Here is a 23,164-nt window from a genome sequence, read left to right as displayed (position 1 = left end):
GCTGTGGGTCAGGGAGGTTCATGCATAGATCATGCCTAGGAAATAACAGGCACTGTCAAGCAGGGAAAGCATGTGAAAACTGGAGTGTGAAAGAAGAAGAGGATGAATTGGTAGATAATGAGAGAGGGCAACTCATCACTCAGGACAGCACATGTTTGTTCCTAATGCACGCCTCTTTGAGCTATATCAAAAACTATTATTGCACATATTCCTGGAGACCTAGCATAAGGCAAATATTTTAAAACTGAAATGCGTTTTCTGTGACTCTCACTATGGTGGTAGTGAAAGAATCATGAAAGGTAGATGCACAGACAACAGACAGCAGACAACTAGGGCATATATGCAACCCTTTGTTGCACCAAGAAAGAAGAAACTGCTTTAGCTAATATTGTAATAAAGTGAAAATTGCTGAGAAGATAAAGTAGTGGAGACATCTTCCATGGAACAAAAGAGGTTCTATTTCAAATATGTTAAATAGAGATGAAGAAGAAATTGAAACCTTTTTATCAAAACGGTCATGTATGGGGATGGTATGATTAATGCCAATTAAGTAAAATAAAGACGTTCTACCCTCATTGCATGAAATAAGATATGTAGGGGAAAAAAAGCCCTTTCTTCTTGGGAGTTCAGAAGACTACTGAGGTTTGATTTGGAGCCATGGTGCATTCTTTTTCTGTGTCTCATTAAAACAGATGTGGAACATCCTAATCCTTTCCCCAGACCCAGCCATCCTGCAAGAGAGGCAGGTTCCTGTCCATCGTGTTCAGGCAGTGACATGTAGAAGGAAATGATTCTCCCAGATCAACTCTCTCCTGGATTCTCTGCCTCCCACTGAGAAGCGTGGGAAGTCAGCTTCAGCTCAACCAGTGTCAGATCAGGGCAGGCACACTCTCTGCTCTCTCCTCTTAGCAACAGCCTATTTTGTTTCCCATTCCTGGGTGCTCATTTTCTCTCCAGTGCCTGTTCCTGCCGGTGTGTGGAGGGCTGCAATGCTATTTAGCCCTTTCTTTTGCAGCCTGACATACTTGCTTGCTTTCTTTCAAGGAATTTAAAGGTTGGCTCCCAAGGTCTATCCTGGACACTTCCATCTGCTTTCTCTATTCAACTTATGCAGGAGGCTTACTGGCTATATATCTATGTTCTATTTCCTGTCTTTCCTTTTGTGGACTGCAGCCAGGGGACTCTTCTGATGGGGCTTTTTGGTCTATGAATGGCATCACTGCTATAAAATAGAGGGGCTGGAATACATTTTATTTTATTTTCCAATTGGAAAGGCCCAGTTAAATAAACAAACTTATGAATAGATAAAAACAAAACAACAAAAAGCCCACGTACCTCAAAAGCAAAGAAAAAAATTCAAAACAACCCCCCCCAAACCCCAACCCCACCAAACCTCAAACAAAGGAGTCATTGGATATGAGTAATGCAATAGCTGTTAGAGGCATGTATGAAATCTGTGGGCTGCACTTCAGCCTGTCACAGGCAGTTATGAAAGATGTAATTCAATTTGCTTCAAAAAAAACCCATAAAAGGCAGATTGGATAGCTGTATTTTAGCAAATGTGTTTGCACTAAGGGTACCTTCTGTTGAACAGTTCTGCCCACAAGCTGTCTGTAGAATATAGAACATCTCTCGAGCATGCTTGCCACCTTGAAGCAGGGCAGTCGGGAGCAGAAAAAAAAAAAAAGAACAGAATGCAGAAAAAAGGTGAAGAAAAAGAGAGAAATGAAGGACAGCAAGTCTAGTACCATCAATACATTTAGAAATGAGATTAGCCAAGTGTGACAATAGAATTTAAATGACACACAGAAAGACATTAAGATTGCAGTAAATAACATACTATGGAAAATCCAGCCAGAGAGCACTTTCTGTTCAGCTTAGCTACAGAGTTGGAACGAAAGCACAGGTCAATTATTCATTTTACTGGCTCTTTTGCATTCTACAGCTATATATTTTTTAATCTTAGCAGTAATTGTTAGGATTTTTGTTTGCATTTTCTTTCTTTTCCTTTTTCCCCCCTTTGGCTAGTTGCTCCAAACAGTTAATTACATTGCCCAGTACTCCTCTAGAGGACTTAAACTTACCAACTATGTCAAACCACAGAGGGGTGTTAGATGGCTGCACAGACACCACCCCTACGATCTCCGTTACTCTATCGCTTTCCATTACTGTGAAGTTATAAAATGGCTCATCGAAGGTCAACGGTATAGGTGAGGGGGGTGGTTTCTTAATCCATTCAATGTGGAGGCGAGCCGTGGAGAATTTCTGTGGGCGGCCATTGTCCACAGCCTTTATCTACTCACACACAGAAAGAACACAGAAAGATGTCTTAGAACTCTGATTTTGTAGAAGTTTAGGTTGTCACTCATGTGGTGTTGGGTCAAGAGTCTGTGCTTGGCATGGTGTTGACAAAGGGAAGAAAAGAGTAGAGTTTTAGGTAGACTGGCTTGTAGAATGATGGGAACACAACCTAGTTGGGGGTAAGGCTCACTCCATGTGTGATATGGAAATCTTGAAAAACAGATGTTGCACCTCCAATTTGTCGTGTTTTATGCACATGAATTATATAGTTTATGTGAAGAGGAATAGTTCATTTGATTTCTTACAGCATGACTCTGAACCTCACTTCCAGTGTGATACTTGAAAGGGAGTAAGGCACATTGTGAATTCCTAGTTATGCGTCAGTGATATATGTGTGAGTGAGTGTGTGTGTGTGTGTGTGTGTTTTGCAGCTCCTTCCTTCTTCTTTATGCTGGCGATGCATCCTACTTACATAGTTCCCTGGAAGGTGATGGGTACAAGCATGTGAATGACAATACTTTGGGCCAACTGCCTCCAAGGCTCTACTGTTACACTGGCTATGAAGGGAGGAAGGAGAATTCTCTTGGTAGCAGCATGGGTGCATGCAGGCAATGTGATGGTGAGAGGACAGTGTTAATGACTTCTTTGTGGTCTTGAGTTGGCTCTATAATGGCTGAGGGAAGCAGGTCTCCTCACCCAGCTATTGTGAAGAGATATGGTGTCCTGGACTCAAATGGACAGGTCAAAAAGTCCAAAGAGCAAAAAACTCTCACCTAAAACTAAAAATAAATAAATATTATTTTAAAATTATTTTAAAATATTGTATTTCCAAAATAAAATTTATAGGTACAGAGTTAATAACGAAAGCCTATGAAAAGAGCAGCAACTTGCAGCACTCTTATGTTCATAGATGACCATTTTGCCCCCAAAATCCCCATGGGATAGAGAGTCCTAAAAGATACATTTCTTGAGTCAGGATCCTTAGGGGTAGGGCAAGATTTTGAATACAAATTTGTGCCGAGGGAAGAGCTCTTAAGGGAAAGGAAATAACATCAAAATGAGCAGGGGTAGGTCCTAAACAAGGATATTGTCCTAGCTGACCCTGGGATGTCATGGAGAGCTTTGAATCATGATTATTGGATCTGTAATATGAACCCTGAGGTAATGCAGGTCAATGAGTCTTTGTTTGTGAACTGCTAGACTGAGGATGGGATTATAAAATCTCTTGGGCCAACAATCACCTCTGGATAAGAGGGCAGCTGTAAGCCCTTAGTAGTCAACATTCTCAGCAGGGAGAGGATAGATGAACCAGTCTTGTAGAGGGGATTCAGGCTGGGTACAAACAGTGTCTACTATAGTCCGTCCCATCCTCAAAGATGTCCAGACAAGTGTCACAAAGCTGCTTCCCACTGCACATTTCCATGCACATCATTCACACATGAATAGAGATTCACAATGAACCTTACTGCCTTCCAAGTGTCACCACAGAGGTTCGATTTGGGGCTGTGCTGTAAGGAATCAAATTAGGTGTATGACTGAGCTTCTTGTCTCTGTCTACAATGTCCTGGATTATGTTCCTGAGCAGGGAGAAGAACATAATTCTAGGAATGAAAAGATAAATCAAAGGACTCATACCATCCTTAACATAATAAAGGACATTATATACAGCACAGAAGGGTGAGGACAAAGAGAAGGCTGGTGGTTGATGCCAACACTTGACAGCTGTTGAGATGCTGGAAAATGCCCGTCACTTATAAAGATGACTAATTACCTATACTACAAGCGTAACATTTCATGTCTAAAGTGGTTGGGGAAGCGAATGAGCACATTAGGGGTACTAGTTTACTAGTTGAAACGGTACTCTTATTTGTGTTTAATTTTTTAAATCAATGAAAACTTTAGTCACTGTTTACTTGAGTTAAAAACTTTTTTTTTCAAAATAAGCACTATTGTGATTTGTGTCTCACAATTTGCACAGCTAAATTCATGTTTTAGCACACTGTCAACAATTACAAAATTTTCTTCCTTTTGAAGTTTAGGGGCACGCTGAGTGCCATGTGGAGTGACAGGTGGAATATGTCACTATGCTGTTCCCCTATCCTCAGTTTTAGATCTATGTCCAGTGCCTTGAGAATGATTTAGGATTTCAGGAATTGAGGTTGGATATATAGGCTCCAGCAGGCTGTTGGAATAGGACTTACTGACATGAAACAACCCAAAGAAACTTATTGTTTCAGGATATCACCAAAACAGGCAAGAATTCTCACCTGTACTTGCCTCCTCCTGAAAGTTTTCCACAGCTACTTGGTTGCATGTTTTACTCTAAATATTTCCTGCTCAAAGAAATATACATGAATAAGAAAGTATCCCCCCCCCGCCCCCGCATTAATATTGCTGGAATTCAGAGGATCTTACCGTTAGGATGTCATAACTCCCTGCTGTAAACTGCTTTCTGGAAGAAACCATGCCGGTTTTTGGGTCAATAAAGAACTTTCCATCATCGTTCCCATCCACGATATTGTACGAGATTTCTGCGTTGGGGCCCTCATCTCTGTCAAACGCAAAAGCCCTGTAAATGGGCTCTCCCCTTTTCTTTCGATCACGTTCTGGTAGCTTGATCTGGTAGACCTTCTCAGGGAACTGGGGCTTGTTGTCATTTTCATCCAGAACCTGAACCACTACCCAAATGGTGGACTGTTTTGGAGAAGAGCCACCATCTGTCACAGTTACCTGAGTTTTGAAAAAGAAAGCATGATGCAATCAGAAAAGATAAAAGCCATTCTTGCTGGTCTTCTCTGTGTACCCCACGAAGATTGAATGTACACTAGGATATCTCCATTCAAATTTTGTGTAGTTCACCAGTAAAAGGGAGGATTCCCCCAAACCAGTAATGAAACCATTTCTGAAAGGATAGTAGGGAAGCACATCTCTTTAAGTCAGTTCCTGCTATTAAATTAACAGATTGTTGGCTTTTAAAGGCAAAATGTGTTTCTCACAATTCGGGAGGCTAGGAAGTTCAACATCAAGTCGCCAGTGGTCTATGAGGAGAGCTCATTCTTCACGGACAGCATCTTCTAACTATGTCTTTACAGGGTGGAGGGGGAAAGCTAGCTCTCTGAGATCTTTTTTATAAAGACACTCATCCTCTTCAAGAGAATGTGTCCCTCATAACCTAATCATTTCCCCAGAGTCACATCTTCTAACACCATTGTCCTGGGGATTAGGTTTTAACTTATGAATCTTGCAAAGCAGGGGAACATGTACACCCTATCAAGAACTCATTTTGGTGTGAAGTGAAGAAATAGGCCTGATTTCTATGATTTCTGATTTCTATATGCTATAGTAGTTTATATAGTATTAATGGATCTGAAACATAAATCCAACTTATATAAAATACAATATAACCATTATGTGTTAGCCCATGGATGTTTGTTAATTGATGAACAATGATCTTGTCATGCAAATTCTTTTAGCACTCATTTTCTTCTTTCAGTCCATGTCTTTATGAGCTCAAAACTCTTACATTAAAGCTCTAACTCACCAATGTGATTATATGGGTGATATCTCCTCTAGGGAGGTGATTTAGACTACATGAGATTATAAATATGGAGTCCTGATCTGAAAGAACTACAAGAGACATTAAACATTTCCATCTCTCTCTGCCATGTAAGCACACAGTGAGAAAGCCAGGAAGAAAGCCCTCACCAGAAACTAACTCCTGCCAGAACTTTGGCCCTGGACTTATGGGTCTCCATCCTATGGTTTTCATATTTGGATCCTCCTCAAATTTATATGCTGAACCCTGATGCAATAGTATGAAGAGATGGGGCCATTTGGTGATGATTAGGTCCTGAGAGCTTCATGAATGGAATTACTACCCTAACAAAAAAGCCCAAGGAGGCTTGTTTGTCCCTTTCTGTCACAGAAGATACCATCTATGAGGAACAGGCCCTTGCTAGAAACTGGATTTACTTGATCTTGATGTTGTGGTCTCTACACCTACAAGAAATAAATGTTGGTTGTTTGTAAATTATTCACTCTAAAGTATTTTGTTACAGCAGTCTGAACAAAGTAAAACACTTCAGAACTTTGAGAAATTAATTTTTGTTGTTTAAGACACCTTGCCTTTGATATTGTTACAGAACCCTTTGTAGACTAACACACATCTTCATGTATAATTTTTACCTTGTCATTGAAGGAAATAAAAATTGCAATACATACTTTACAATTTAGATGAATGATTTTAAGTTCATTTGACAGTTATAAAATACATTTTTCTTTTCTAGGAAATGGGAGAGGTTGGACACCCCTTCCCAAGACTGTGGTATGATTCTTGTACGTGTGTATATATAAAAATTAAGAGAAAAGAGAGTTCAGGGAAGAACAGATAAATAAAAATCTTTGAGTTTTTATGAATAATTTTATTGTGTGAATGGCATGACACAGTTTTAAAGCATTCTTTCATGCACTATCACATTCACTTTGTAAATCATATAGTTCAGTAAGTGAAGTAGGTTTATTCCCATGTTCAGATGAGAAAATAGAAACTTAAAGATTCTACAGTTAATAAGTGCAAAAGCTAGGTATTAAAGTTTTGGTATTTCTAAATTTTCTGTTAGCCACAAAACTTGGAGAACCTACATTTAATTTTTAAATAATTACCCTGCAGAAGACAGCTTATTACTTCAAAATATGTATTTAAAGGCCAAAAGGAATGTAAAGATACACTCAGCACCAATAAGAGAGAAACCACAATGAATCAGAACACTTGATTAGCCATTTTCTCACTTAATAAAGCAATCTGACAAGAACAACAGTAAAAGAGATTTTAAAAATGCAGAGAAACAAATTAACAGTTTCTTTCAAAATGGAATCACAACCTAGTTTCTCTTACAAGCTGTTTAGGATGGCTTTAATAGACTTCAGATAAATTTTCATAGATCTTGCTTTCTTTGAAAAAATCAATCAACTTTTCTTCTAAGGTTATTTCCCCAATTGGTTTATTGTGCTCACAAAGGAACTACTCAGGGCCAATATATGCCAAGGCCGGATTTTGACTCTTTAGCTATTTCCTAGGCTTGCTGAGCTCTGAAGGGGCACGTTCTGACCCTGTTGCTGAACGCAAATGTTATACTCCCAGGTGAGCTGTTTTGATCAAAACAGATTGATTTCTTGGCTGCTCAACCACTTTCTGTTTCTCCTTTCTGCTTAAACAGCCCCTTTCCAAATCCAGGGAACTCTCACTGTCTTCACTGTGCACAAAATCACCTCACTGTCAATAACTGCCCTGCAACAGGCTCTGAGGCTGGGTGGCTGATGAAGGAAGAGAGAGTTGCTCACTGGAGGGTCTGCTGCTCATGAAAATGTTCTCTTGTGGAGCAGACCTGGATTTACATGCCCAGGGCCTTGAGGGCACTGCCTACAGGTGGGAAGCATGGTCGTTGTAAGGCTCATGAAGAGACAGTCCCTTCCATTACCACCTCGCTTCAAGTACCCTGGCTCCCTCAAACCACAAGGGCATCCTCCAGGTCCTTAAGCCCTCACCCTTGAAGTACCCTTTACATCCCTTCCTTTGTCACTGAGGTTGAGCTGACATGTCACTTCTTTAAGGCTGCCTCTGACCCCACAGACCAATTTAATGTACTCTAACATACTTTTCTTTTGTTCCACTTACTATGGTGGAAAATAACTAAGTACATGATATTTTCCACCTGTGCTTTTAAGCTCCTTACAGGAAAAGATAAACTTTGCTTGTTTGCTTCACTACCGTCTTCCTGTGTCCAGACAGAACATGTTCCACAAATGATTATGTAATGATTCTAATTTGAGTCCTACAAAGACAATCTCCTTAGACAAAGCAATCTCACCTTGTAAAGCCTCATGAAGTCATTCAGATCCTCAAACTACCTTTCCTGTCTTTTTTGTCAATTACTCATCTATCTCCTTACTCAGGGCTTCATCTGCTACCTACATGCCAATAATTCTCCAACATATATCTCTTGTCCCTACTTGCAGATCATGTTCAATTATTTCTACAAATCCACCTTCTGCACCTCTCACATATACCTCAATATCCTAAAAGCAAAAACTTGAAGTAATTATCCTCATGTCTCTTCCCTCTCTGTATTCATGGTCTCATTGAATGACATCTCTACCTCTACTTACTCACCCACTAGTGCACACCAGAATCCAGGCCTGCCTCTAGGTTCTCCTTCTGACAACCATGCACACCCACTCAAGTTTGGAGTCCAGCTAACATCTCATCGCACCACCCCCATGTCAATCTCTTCTGCTACACTGCCCTAGGGTGAGCCTCTCTTATATCTTATTTAGATAACTAAGGCAGTATCTTGATATCCCTGACTCCGGGGTTTGCTGTTGTCGTAAAGTGTTATTTCTTCTTTAAAAATCTGATTATTCCACTGACCTTCATAGTACTCCGCAGGGGCTCCTTGAAGACAAGGATCTAGGTGGCCTTGATAACCACTGTGCACTTTCTACTCCCTTTCTATTTGTATGTTCAGTTACAAGGCAAGCTTGCATGGTTGTGCATGCCATATTCATACATCCAGCCCACTACACAGCCAATGATCTCCATGGAATGCCTTTTCTTGGAAATATACCTGCTTCATCCCAGAAGCTTTGGATCAAAAAGGCAGAAGCAGCTATTCCTCCCTCCTTCAGACTCATGTAGGTGTCTTCACCATGTTCCCATCCCATTGTCTGCATAGTTCTAGGACACTACTTATTATCTTGCATTTTAAGTGCCTATTTGCTCACTGATTTCCATTCAATTCTTTCAGACTTTGAGCAACTTGAGGTCAGGGACTGGCTCTTAGTCACTGTTAAGTTCTGGCACCTGGGATAGCTCTATATGCCAAATAAATATTGTTGAATAAAATCAAGAATTAATTAGCCCAAAACTCTTCACAGTGATAATAAATGAAAAGAATATTGAGACATTGAAGGATCTCCTTAACAACTGAACATAGGATCTCCCTAGGGCATCTGGTTGTATGATTACGAATAGAGGGTCAGATAGAGACACATACAGTTTTAACTCTAGGGTTTATATCCACTATATACAACTGAGAATATTACCAAGCCAAAGGCTATGCAAAAATCTCAGCCACATCTGATACTGTGCTCACTTTTGTCGACATTTATCTACAATCTGTTGAAATAATTGTTTTTCATGTTTTGTTTCTTTAGCACACTGTGAGCTACTCAAAGGCAAGAACCTCATCTTTTTCATTTCTTTCCCAGAATCAAGTGAACACTTGATAAGTATCTGCTGAATTGGTACTAAGTTCGTTTTATTTTCCATTATTCTTTTTTTAAATCCTCCAATCTACCCTGCTATGTTTGGATCTGGAATATTAATCATTGATGATTCTCTCAGACTTTACACTTAGAACTGCCTTAGACCTAACCCACACCTTCCCATAGGGAAGAAGTAGCAGTGCTGGAAATTGAAGCAAAACAAATAAAGATATCCCCATCATCTCCTTTGCATCATTCTCCATTAACAATGCAAGGAATGAGCCATTGTTTAGGAGCAATCCATGTGTATTCTTGCTCTGCCAGAGCCTGATAGAATATGGACCATCTTAACCTAGTTATTTTTTTTAGTGGATCAGTAATTAGTGTTTCTAGAGATTAATCAAAAGCCTGAAAGATTAATTTCTTTCTGTACTAACAGCTAACAGAAAGGAATACAAAGAGTTCAGTACCACTGAAAAGTCAGCCAAGCCTGAAGCCCCTTTTAGATTTCTAACACAGGCCCAGTGAATCATAATAACATGATTACAAAGAGGCACATATTCTTAAGTCTATTCCTGGAAGATGCAAGAGATGTATAGGACCAAAATGAATGGATCTTGAGAAATTTGTACTCTTGACAGCTGTTAGAAGACCACATTTTACATTCACCAAAGTAATCTGATATATTTTTGTTGTTTCCAGTAGAAGATAAATATATTAGCTGCCTAAGAGTAGAGACCTTGAATATTGCTCACTGACTTGTCCCTCTTGATTATAAGAGTATCTAAGAATATATCCAGTATATCTGAGCTGGAAAGTTCAAATCTGACATTCTCTTCAACCATTAATATATCATAAGCCAAATGTGGTAGTGCATGCTTCTAATCCCAGCACTTGGGAGGCTGAGACAGGCAGATTGCTGTAAGTTTGAGGCCAGCCTGGGCTACATAGTGAGTGCAAGGCCAGCCTGGACTGTATAGTGAAAGCCTGTCTCAAAATAAATAAATAAGTAAATAAATAAATGGGTATTTTCAGAACATCATATTTAAAAGTGTACCCCCTATCCTATTATATTTATCCTTGACATTATAATTATTTGATAATATATATTTTATTTCTGTGCTTATTTATATGTTCTTCTTCAAGAATATAAACCCTATAAAGCATAGATTTTCATTTTTAAATACATTCCTAGCATGTACAAATAGTACCTAGAATGTAGTAAGCATTCAATAAAATGTTATTGAGAGAGTGAAAGAAATAATTATCCATTGCCCTTTAGGTAAAAATCTCATTTTGGGGCAAACTGGGGGATAAATAAACCAACATGGATTTCTACCAAATTCATCTATTGCCCATGTCCCAAATTGTCTGTACTATTCAAGTTCATTAAAAAAAAAAACCCTCAATGTCTCATGAAGCAACACCTTGACTGTTTGATATGTTCAATTGTCAGAAAATGGTTTTCTTCAAAAAACTCTTAAAATTAACAAGTAAATATTGTATGGTATACAATACAATGTTTAGATGCATATGTACCCCGTGGAATGGCTAAATACAGATAATTAACATACGTACAGTATTATCTCACATGCTTTTTCTTTTGTGGTAGTAACAATAAAATCTTCTCGGAAATTTCCAAGTATATATTATATATAACAAGTGACCTGAGGGTAAGAAACTGGCAGCTGTTGTTTCATAAGCTCACAAACTAGCAGAATATCACTTGTGCCATAGCCTATTGGCCAATAGTACCACAGTCTAGATTCAAGAAGCTTGGTTACAAACCCCACATTTAGATGGGAGGAAAGCTAATGAATGCAAGGGGGCAGAGTATGTTTTAAAAATTCCATAATCTTAAAAACCTTAAAGATATTTGAGAATTCCTTACCCAAACTGAAAAACTCTAATTATAATTTAAAAACTGTAATTCATATAATTATCATTAATTATACTAGTTACATCTTTCAGTGTGTTTCCCCATATACCAGTGTCCTTTCCAGAATACAATGCAAGACAGAACAACAGCAAACTAACTTAGATCTGGATAAACTACCTCCACTGTCCAGGACACATCACCACACTTAGGTATTCAATTACTGACTAGGTATATTTTGGATGCTAGCTCAAATATCACAATTCTGTGATATAAAAGAGTTAAAGTCTTCTCCTATAGAAAATAATAAGCTATAAGTGGGTGGTTTCCCTTTAGGGACCTAGGTGCAGGATTTGTATTTATCCCTATTGAATATTAGCTTACAGAAAGTGGTTTCTACTACAGGCACAAAACACTTGAAGTGAGAGCTCTAGGCCATAGATTGTCTCCTTTAATTAAAACTATTTGTTTATTTATTTTTTGCAGGACAGAGGATTGGACCCAAGGTATTCACACTGAGTTACATCCCCGCCCTTTTTAAAAATGTTTGAATTGTGAGGCAGGGTCTTGCTACATGGGTAAGTTGTTCAGGCTCAGCTTACACTTGTGACCCTCTTGCCTCAGGCTCTCAGAGTGCTGGGATGACAGGCATGAGCCCCCATGCCCAGCTTTACCATGACCATATCATGAGACAAGAACTATTGCTACATCCATGAGACAGGTAAGAAAAGTGAATGGAAGTACTGGTCCACAGTTCCAAAGTTATTTTAAACTGGCATTTCAATTCTAAAACAGGGTTTAACAAATTATAGCCTGAGGGTCAAATTTGGCTGCCTGTTTATTTCTTTTTTTTTTTAATTAAATTCTTTTATTGGTACATTGTAGGTATACAACACAATTACATTTCTCATTGGGAATTGTACCTTTACATAATACATCTTGATTCTTATTTTTTCCCGTTCCTAGCCCTCCCTTCACGCCCTCCACCCTTCCCTACTTACAAAGACTTTATTTCCATTTTTTCCATTTCTCATATTAATTCCATTCCCTTCTTTCCTTTCCCCTGCCCCTCCCACTACCCCTACCCCTTTGGAACTTTTCTTCCTATTTTACATTATCAATTATTCATTCTAATCATTGGTACATTTTAGGTATACAATATAATGACATTCATCATTGGAAATTTGCACCTTTACATAATCTCTCTTGGTTCCCATCTTTCACCCATGCCCAGCCCTCCCTTCAACCCCTCCATTCCCCCCTATTTACAAAGATTTTGTTCCTATTTTGCCATTTTCTCATATTAATCCCACTCCCTTCTATCCTTTCCCCTAGCCCTCCCACTTCCTTCTCCTTTGCCCCTTTTCTTCCTATTTCACATTACCTATTATACATTTTAGTCCTTATTTACACTTTCAGTTCTCACACCAGAGAAACTATTTGGTATTTATACATGCGTGTCCTATTTATTTCACTTAAGAGTATTGCCTCAATGTGCATCCACTTAGCTATAAATGTCTCTAATTTCTCATTTTTTATGGCATAGTAGTACTCCATTTTATCAAAAAACCACATTTTCTTTATCCAGTCTCCAGTTGATGGGCATTTGGGCTGTTTCCAAGTTTTAGCTATTACAAACTGTGCTGCTATGTACATGGGTGCACATATATCACTGTGGTATGATTCTTTTAATTCTTTGGGGAGATCCCCAGCAGTGGAATAGCAGGGTCAAATGGGACTTCCAGTCCTAGTTCTTTGAGGTATCTCCATACTGATTTCCACAGTGGTTGCCCCAGTCTACACTCCCACCACCACTGGAGCAGGGTTCCTCTTTCCCCACAGCCCCACCAGCATTTGTTATTGGTTGATTTCATGATAGCAGCCATTCTTCCCGGAGTGAAGTGGAATCTCAGCATTGTTCTCATTTGCATCTCTCCAATGACCAGTAATGTTGAAGATTTCTTCATGTATTTATTTGCTATTTCTACTTCTTCGTCTGAGAAATGTCTGTTCATTTCAGATGCCCATTTTCAGATTGGGTCTTTAAATTTGGGAGGTCTGATCTTTTTAATTCTTTATACATTCAATATAGTAGACCTTTGTCTGAGGAAGAGCAGGTGAAGATTTTTTCCCACATTGTGGGTTGTCTCTTCACACTGCTGGTGGTTTCTCTTGGGGTGAAGAAGCTTTTTAATAAGAAGAGATCCCACTTGTTGATTGTTTTTGCTAGTTCATGGGCAACTGAAGTTTTGTTCATAAAATCTTTTCCTACACTGATGTCTTCAAGGGTTCTACCTAACCTCTGTTCCAACTGGTTCAGAGTTTCTACTTTAATATTTAGATCTTTAATCCATTTTGATTTTAGTTTAGTGCATGGTGAGAGATATAGGTCTAGTTTCAATCTTTGGCAAGTTGAAGCCCAATTTTTCCAGCACTATTTCTTAAAGAGGCTATCTTTCCTCCAGTGAGGGTGTTTGGCTCCTTTGTCGAAAATGAGATGGCTGAGTGTGTCTGGTGTTGTTTCTGCATCTTCTAATCTGTTCCACTGGTCCTCAGGTCTGTTTTTTTGCCAGTACTATGCTGTTTTTATCAGAGTAGCTTTGTAGTAGAGTTGCAGGTTGGGGATTGTTATACCCCCTGCCATGTCTCTGTTACCCAGAATTGCTTTTGCTATTCTGGGTCTCTTCTTGTTCCAAATGAATTTTTGGGTTGTTTTCTCAGGGTCCATGAAGTATGCTGCTGGGATCTCAATTGGAATTACATTAAATCTATATAGCAGTTTTGGAAGTATGACCATTTTCACTATATTAATCCTTCCTACCCAGGAGCAGGGGATGTCTGTCCATTTTCTGATATCATCTTCAATCTCTATTTTCAGAGTGCCATAGTTTTCAGAGAAGAGGTCTTTGATTTCTTTCGTTAGGTTGATTCCTAGGTATTTCAGATTTTTGAATGCTAATATGAAAGGAATTGTTTGCCCTATTTCTCTCTCAGTGAGTCTGTCATTTGTGTATAGGAAAGCTATTGAGTTTTGTGTGTTGACCTTGTAACCAGCTACTTGACTGAATTTGGTTATCAAGTCTAGAAGATTTTTGGTGGAGTTCTTGGGGTCTTATCATGTCATCTGCAAATAATGACAATTTGACTTCTTCATTACCTATCTTTATTACTTTTATTTCTTTCTCTTGTCTAATTGCCATGGCTAATGTTTCCAGAACTATATTGAACAAGAGTGGTCATAGTGGATATCCTTCTCTTGTTCCTGATTTTAGTGTGAAGGATTTCAGTCTTTGACCATTTAGTATGATATTGGCTGTTGGTTTTTCATAGATGGCTTTTATCAGTTTGAGGTAGAGACCATCTATTCCAATTTTTTGTAGGGTTTTTATCATAAATGCATGTTGGATTTTGTCAAATACTTTTTCTGGATCTATGGAGAAAATCATATGGTTTTTGTCCTTGGCTCTGTTGATATAGTGTATGACACTGATTGATTTTTGTATATTGAACCATCCCTGCATCCCTGGGATGAATCCCACTTGATCAGGGTGTATGATCTTCTTGATGATCTTCTGCATTCTGTTTGCCATTATCTTATTAAGGATTTTTGCATCTATGTTCATTAGTGAGATTGGCCTATTATTCTCTTTTTCAGTTGGGTCTTTCTCTGCTTTGGGGATCATTTGTTTCCAGGAATGAATTCAGGAGTATTGCTTCCCTTTCAATTTCATTGAAGAGTTTAAACAGTAGTGACAGCAGTTCCTCTCCAAATGTCTTGTAGAATTCAGCAGTGAAGCCATCAGGGCCTGGGCTTTTCTTACTTGATAAGTTTTTAATTACATTTTCAATTTCATTGGTTGATATTGGGTTGCTCAGAATTTTTAGGTCTTCTTCGTTCAACTTTGGTAATTCACATGTATCTAGGAATCTGTCCATTTCTTCTGTGTTGTCCATCTTATTGGCGTATAGGTTCAGGAAGTAGGTATTGATGATCCTCTGGATTTCTGCTGGGTCTGTTGTCATTTCACTCTTTTCATTCCTAATTGCATGGATTTGGGCCTTTTGTTTCCTTTTTCTGATAAGGTTGGCTAAGGGTTTGTCAATTTTGTTGATTCTTTCGAAGAACCAACTCTTGGCTTCATTGATTTTTTGTATCGTTCTCTTAGTCTCCATTGCATTGATTTCTCCTCTGATCTTTATAATTTCCTCCCTTGTATGAGCTTTGGGGTTGTCCTGCTCTTCTTTTTCTAGAAGCTTGAGGTTCAGCATCAGGTTGTTTAATTGGGCTCATTCTGTTTTCCTAATATGCGTATTCACTGCTATGAATTTCCCTCTTAAGACTGCTTTTATTGTGTCCCACAGATTCCGATATGTTGTATTGTCATTGTCATTGAATTGAAGGAACTGTCTGATTTCTTCTTTAATTTCCTCTGTGACCCATTGGTTATTCAGAAGTGTGTGGTTGAATTTCCACATGTTTATGAAATTTTTTGAGTTTCTTTTGCTGTGGATCTCCAATTTCATCGCACTATGATCTGATAATATACAGGGGGTAACTTCAATTCCTTTGCACTTGCTTAAACATGTTCTATGTGTGAGTATGTGGTGTATTTTCGAGAATGACCCATGTGCAGCTGGGAAGAATGTGTATTCTGATTTTGTGGGGTGGAACACTCTGTAAACATCTGGTAAGTTCATTTGTTCAAGAGTTCGATTGAGTTCTAGTATTTCATTACTTATTTTTAGTCTAGTTGATCTATCTATTTGTGACAGTGGGGTGTTGAGGTCCCCCACTACAATTGTATTAGTGCATATATGACTTTTCATGTCCGTTAGTATTTATTTTATATAGTTGGGTGCAGTAGTGTTTGGTGCATAGATATTTATGATTGTCATCTCTTCCTCTTGGATTCTTTCCTTTACAAGGATGTAGTGTCCTCTTCATCTCTCTTAATCAGTGTTGGTTGGAAATCTACTTGATCTGCAAAGAGGATAGCTACTCCTTCTTTTTTTCGGGTTTCTGTCGCATGGAGTATTGTTTTCCACCCTTTAACTTTCAGTCTATGAGTTTCCTTTTGAATTAAGTATGTTTCTTGTATGCAGCATATGGTTGAATTTTGCTTCTTGACCCATTCTGCCAGTCTATTTCTTTTGATTGGTGAATTGAGACCATTAATGTTGATGGTTATAACTGAAATGTATTGACTTGTCATTGCCATGACTTTTTCTTTTTGTTGGGTTCTCCCCCTTTACATTTAATTTCTTGTCATGCCAGATGGGTTCATTCTGCATTGCTTCCTGAGGTTGTGATCCTCAATGTCTGTTCCTAGGATATTGTGTAAAATTCTTTGGAGTGCTGGTTTGGTATTCACGAAGTTCCTAAGGTGCTCTTTGTCATGAAAGTATCTTATTTCTCCATCCATTTTGAAAGATAGTTTTTCAGAATACATCAATCTGGGTTGGAGGCTGTTTTCTTTTAGGGCTTGGAATATGTCACTCCAAGCTCTTCTTGCCTTGATGGTTTGCGTTGAGAAGTCTGGTGTGATTCTGATGGGCTTTCCTTTGTATGTGATTTGTTTCTTTTTTCTAACTGCTTGTAGAATTTTGTTCTTCTGTTGAGTTTCTGGAATCTTAACAATTATATGCCTATGTGTAGATTTTTTTTAATCAAGGCTATTTGGATGGTGACCGGGAAGCCACTTCCTCTGGACCAGGAGCAGTGGGACTCAGTACCGTGTTCTGGTGGTCTCGTATCCTCTGCATTTTTGTATTGTGGAACCAGGTGGCTGCCTGTCTGCAGTGGGGTGATTCGGCGTCTGGCTGCCTGTTTCTATAAACAAAGTTTTACTGGGATGCAGCTATGCCTCTTCATTAACATATTATCTGTGGCAGCTTTTATTGGCCAAATTTATGGATGAGTAGCTGAGGCAGAGAATGTAGAGGCAATAAACCCTAACATATTTACTTTTTAATTCTTCAGAGAAAAAGTTCATTGACCCTTGTCTAAACCATTAAGTCTGGCTTCGCCTTTGGTCCCACAGGTTGATCAACCCTAATATGAAAATTTGAAATCTAAAATAATAGAGAATCAGAAACTTTTTGATCTCTGACATGACCGCACAGATGCAATATTCCACACCAGAACTACTTCACATAGCAGGTTCCAGTCAAAATGCAGGCAAAGGCTAAAAATATTGTATGAAATTAGTTTTCAGGCTCTGCATAGAGGGCATATATGAAATATAAATGAATCGTGTGTTTAGATTTAGGCACCATCTCCATTGTATCTCAATATGTATATGCAAATATTCCTAAATCCAAAACACTTTTGGTTCTAAGCATTTTGGATAAGGAATCTCAACCTGTTCTGGTATCATTTATTGCATGCTAGTTTTGCTGAAGCCTCTGCTTGAATGTCACTGTTCTTCACAGGAAATCTGCAGGGCTTGCCAATTCTATTCTACACCTGAAGACAATGAGGCTCAGAAGTTAAGTAACTTGTCTAAGGCCAGCCACCTAGTAAGTGATAGAATTCAGGTCTGTGCCCAAGTCAGTTTGCCATCATGGCTCATATGCTTTTCCCTGTCCTACCCAGCCAACGTAGGAGCATCTGCTAACCATCTGTTTAAAATTTCCTACCCAAGTGGGTATTTGGATCCACATCAAGATACCAGCATGCTTCTAGGATCATGCCTTCCCCTTCCTTTGATAACTGGGACCATCTTTGATCATCTCCCATCTTTGGAGACCTTTCATGTTCTTCTCCATTGCTTGAAACCTGTCAGTGCTCTACAGGGCATGACTGTAATTCCTTCCAGCACCCTAAGACTTCAAACCTAAACTTAATGAGTGCAGTTAAACCCTCTTCAACTATTTTCTTGCACTGATAAGACTTCAGCTCTTTCTCACAAAATTTGCTCTGCCCTTCGGGATGCAAAGTAACTCTCCCTGATTTCGATGGCAGGGAGGGGGTCTGCATGGTCTTGTTTTCTCTCTATTATCTCCTATTTAACAGGAACTCTTTGTTGACCAGGTGTAGGCACTTTTCTAAGCGATTAACTAATATAAACTGCTTATCCTTACACTAGTCCCAGAGGGGAGACGCATTATCCCCGGACTACAAGTTAGAAACTGAGGCACAGAAAAGTGAAATGAGGATTCAGACTTATCTGAGATTTGTGTTTCTAACTACCACCTTGTGTTGCTTCTCATCAAAATTAATGCCTTCACCAGTGGACATAACTACATTCTCCTTCCTCTGAACACGATTCAAACACATCCTTTCATTAGCCTCAGCAGTGCCATTTCAGCATGTCCAGGGCAAGGATGGCAAGCATGTGGCATGTGGGTCATTCCTGCTCTATCCTGAAAACTCTATCTGAAAGCCATAGTAAGCATCTATATTTTACTGTTCACAACAAAGACAGAACTTAGCCTCAGACTCTTCCATGTGGCCTCAGATGCTTTTGAGATGGAGTTCTCCAGAGATCTGTGGTTATCAACCAATTTGCTACTGTCTAGGCTGAATACTCGTTATTCTTGGTTAATACCCCACATACCAAGTATCTTTGCATTCATATTTGGTTGTCACATGCCTTCTCTCTATCCTGGTAATATACTTTCTTCTTCCCCAGTACTCTATGCTTTTATTTTGATCTGGTCAATTGCTATGACCTATGTTAGCACTTGCTACGTTAACAAAGAAGGCAAAATTTAAAAGAGATTTATTTCTCCCTACCCTCTAGTTATTGGAAGTCTCAAGGCCTAGATGACAGGGTTTGGGAAAGGAAGAAATCTAAAGATAAAACCATTTAAACTAAGGCAGAGTGTCAAAATACATGCAGCAAGCAGATTTCATATGTGCTGCAATATTGATTCTCTTGGTCTTTGGTGGATGGATGTGATCATATATGGATGGACTACTAGGCTAAACAACTCTGTCACGCTTTAACTTTTTTCTAAAGATATTCTACAAATATCATTTTCTATACAAATCATAATGAGAAAAACCTTAGGAAGCCCTATAATAAATTCCTAATAATATAAGTATAATATAAATCAATCTAGGATCGCACTTGAAAATACTCTAGGAGTTCACTGCATACAAAGGATATATTTTTCATGGGTAGGATTTTAGATACTGTGGTTGTTGAAAATTAGTTCTGGTAAGGATGTACACTAAGTACTTTCAAGAACAGGTGTAGGCCGGGGATTTAGTTCAGTGGTTTCACTGCCTGCTGGCAAGTGCAAGGACCCAAGTTCAATCCCCTGTACCAAAAAAGAAAAGAGGAGAAGAGGTGTAGATAATAGAGCTTTGACCTTTTATGTGTACTTGGGTATTTTCACTTTTGGTTAACACACAGGAAGGAAACTGGATGAAGGCATCTACTGTTAAATATCTCTCTATTAATATCATGTTCTCATATGCACAAAGGAAATTCAGGGTAAAGGGAAACTCTTCTTTATCTCTATTGTACCCAGAAGAGCCTAGATGTTAAAAGAATTCAAGAGTAAATGGGAGCTTAGATAGCATTTTGTTCAATTCACTCATTTTGATGAAGAAACTGAGGTCTGCACAGATAAGCTTCTTAGCCTCGCATCATCTTATTAAAAGTAATCCCAAGTTTTCCAGGAAGTTGGTTCCACAACTTGAAGCTAGCTTTTGTGCTTCAAACAAAGGCTACATTAATAAATGCATCTGAATTCAGAAATACACAGACACACACATATGAGATAGATAGATATATGTATAGTTATAGGTAAGTATAGATATGCATAGAGATGTAATATTTCAGAGATTTTAATTTAGGTATTTTCCAGAAAGCCGAGTTTCACCCCCCAAAAAGAAACGTTTTGAAGTAAATGTTATATTTACTCACTACTTCTTATTTTGAAAATGTTTCACAAACATTCAATACCTAATCCTCCCAAGATAACAGAGAGTTTGAAAGCATTTTATCTCCTCTTCACAGATGGAGAAACATAGAAAATACCTTCTCAAAGAAATACTCAAGAGTGGATATAAAGGCTGGGGTTGGAATTCAGACAGTTCTGCCTATGAACTCAGACTACTGTATTCCTAGGAAGACAAGTGCTTCCTGCTATTTCTGTAAAGAAAACTACAAGCAAACTGTAAATTAAAGGGTAGATCTCAAAGGTGAAGCAACTCTTGAAGATAAACTTTCCGAAAGGTGAAATTATTGAACTAAAATTAACCTGAACTATCCCTCATATTTTCCATGACAGCACTAGGAAGCCAGAATTAAACCATTTGCCTTTGGTTTCATTATATGTAATTTCGCTTAGTTGAATTATACTTTGGCATTAAGAAATCAACTGGAGATGGTGAGGATTTCCAGTCACTCCCAACCCTGCCTTCCCTGTGGTGTATTGCTACTTAGTATCTACTGTTCAGAGATATAATATCTGTGGAGTATGAAATGTACAGGTCACTGCTATTTTCAATTTCATCAAATCAGATATTTGAGAAAGTGCATACTTACTATGCTTAATAAATTTATAGAATGGTTTATTTGATAAGAAGTCTGAATCTGAAATCAGGAACAGAAAGAGCAATGAAAGATGAAAGGAAATAAAGGAAAGAAGAAAGAAAGGACAGAGGAAAAAGTAAAAAGGGATTCAATCAGAGGAGAGTGTCATAGAGAAGAAAAAAGGCCCAAGAAAGAAAGACAGGTGAATAGGCAAGCTTTTGGGGAGAGGTGTATCTAGAAGGCCTGGAGCAGCCTTTTGAAGAGATGGGTATATTCCCTTCCACACAAAGAAAGCCACTGACATGGAAACAAGAACATACACTTATTAAATGTTATGATTGCCAATCCTTTGAGGAAAGAGGAGAAAAATGTGATAAAACTTTGCTCTGAAATGCCCCAAAACACTCCAACTAAAGATGCTCTATGATCCCTGAATGAGGGAACCTAGGTATTAGGCCAAAACTATTCATTTTGGTGAGTTTTTATCTTACCCAAAGAAGCCATAATCTAGGGAATCTCCAGGACAAAACCAGCTCATAATCCTTTGGAAGAGCCCTTCCATGTACCTGGTCTGACTTCTGCAGGTTGTTGGTTCTCCCAAGTTTGCGAGCCACAACAGGGTTTAGTATAGTGCTAGCACATAGTTGGTCCTCATAAACATTTGTTGGCTGAATGCATGCATGCATGAACTTGGCATCTCAGGACAATAAAGACATTTTCCTTACCGTGTTTAGAACCAGCAACTGCTCACTGGCAGCTTGACCAATTCAGTTTGACAGTGGCTGCAATGTTACTGCTTTGTCCAAATCTCTTCTTTGGACTTTTAGAAATAAAATATTTCCCAGCCTGACATTTGTTAAAGCTTTTTTTTCCCTGCAGAGAGGTATGCATAAGCTACGAAACTCATCACATTTCCATTTCTTTCCAGGCTCATCTGCTCATCATTTTCTATTCATAAAACTTACTTGATTCTAATCTTCCCTATCAGCAGGAACTAAACACCTCCTTAAAGTTTCTTTAGAAGGATGGTGATTACCACCCATGTGCTAACTCCCCCTTTTAAACAGATGGGTCTGTTCTATGTGTGCCATAATCTATGTGTTCACATGTGTGCCATTAAGAGAGTTCTGTCATGAACCAAGTTGTGACATCATATTAGTTGCAGGACTAAATCCCTCTGCACTATTTCACAGTTCCCCTGACATCAAGGCTTTAGTGATATACTATCCCACATGCCGTTTTTGGTGAAACTCAATCCACCAACTATGAATGTCAATGGAAAATGTATTAGTAGTTTCCCTTCTATTTCACAGCACCAGGCCTCATATTTCCTGTTACCTTTATCTTGACAGATTCTAATGCCTTAGCTCCTCTGATAATGGTATTTGGATTTAAGCACTAACTCTTCCACCAGGCATCATAGTTTTTGGTCTTTCTTTCCATAATCAAAACTGAATGCAAAAATAAAGACAATGTTTTTATTATTAGCACAAGAAAAGTGGATTTTATCTTCTTGCTCAGCAATATAATATAGGTTTGCAGGGAAACTTAGCAATATAAAATGAATTTTATATTTTCATCTTCAAGAAATTAAATTTGTGTGTGTGTGTACTATGGCATATACAAACTAATTAAAGTAGAAATTATGAACCAGTGGTCCAGAGACATACTTTTATTTGGCCCATATAGTTTATTCTGAATATTTCTGCCAATATTTGCCATATCAGAAATTTCACATAAAAATTCAAATTTCCAGCTTCTCCAGAAAAATCAAAATAACTGGGCTTCTAGAGTCTACCGTGTCTCTAACACTTCAGCTGTGTCAGTTACCATGCATCAAGACTACTGTGATGCAGAAACTTATTGTAGAATAAAGAATTGCTTCTCACTACTCAAAAATGCTTATAAAATATAAATGGAGAAGATTATTTAGTTAAAGGCTAATGAAGGGAGTACATTTCTTTTTGTAAATGAAGAACTTTCCTGTAAGTTTAATATGGGAAACAGCTTGCTACATGCGTCACTTATTTATGACGTTTGAGTGGGGTCTGTAGGCTTTTGAGTCTGTAAACTTTGGTTTAAGGTCCTGATGTCATTCTCTCTGGAATGATAGTACATATATTTTCAAATGTGGTAAAGATAAAAATCTTAGTTCAGAGAAGCAGGGTCGCACATTCATGATTTCTTCCCCAGGGATCATAATTTCTGATGTTACACTTTTAGAAGAATTATA

At 38.4% G+C, this 23,164-nt stretch overlaps 1 protein-coding gene across 7 annotated transcripts in view; it reads right to left on the bottom strand.

Moving 5' to 3' along the window:
- The window catches only part of Fat3 (FAT atypical cadherin 3), a 651,224-nt gene that overhangs the window by 128,962 nt on the left and 499,098 nt on the right, over positions 1-23,164 (bottom strand). For 5 of the 7 annotated variants that reach the window (XM_013069628.3, XM_013069629.3, XM_087212273.1 and 2 more), the window contains exons 5-7: positions 4,717-5,031; positions 2,085-2,295; positions 1,581-1,649 (exon numbers count right to left, since the gene is read on the bottom strand). In XM_013069628.3, coding sequence (XP_012925082.2) covers positions 1,581-1,649; positions 2,085-2,295; positions 4,717-5,031 — 595 coding nt within the window. The remainder of the gene's footprint in view (positions 1-1,580; positions 1,650-2,084; positions 2,296-4,716; positions 5,032-23,164) is intronic. The other 2 variants (XM_004838019.3, XM_004838020.3) reach the window with 1 other exon arrangement.

The sequence above is a fragment of the Heterocephalus glaber genome, unplaced genomic scaffold (assembly GCF_053883595.1).
Source record: "Heterocephalus glaber isolate CG9 unplaced genomic scaffold, H.glaber_assembly_v1.0 deba00001429, whole genome shotgun sequence".
In the NCBI taxonomy this organism is placed as follows: Eukaryota; Metazoa; Chordata; class Mammalia; order Rodentia; family Bathyergidae; genus Heterocephalus; species Heterocephalus glaber.
This window is presented reverse-complemented; position numbering and strand designations above follow the sequence as displayed.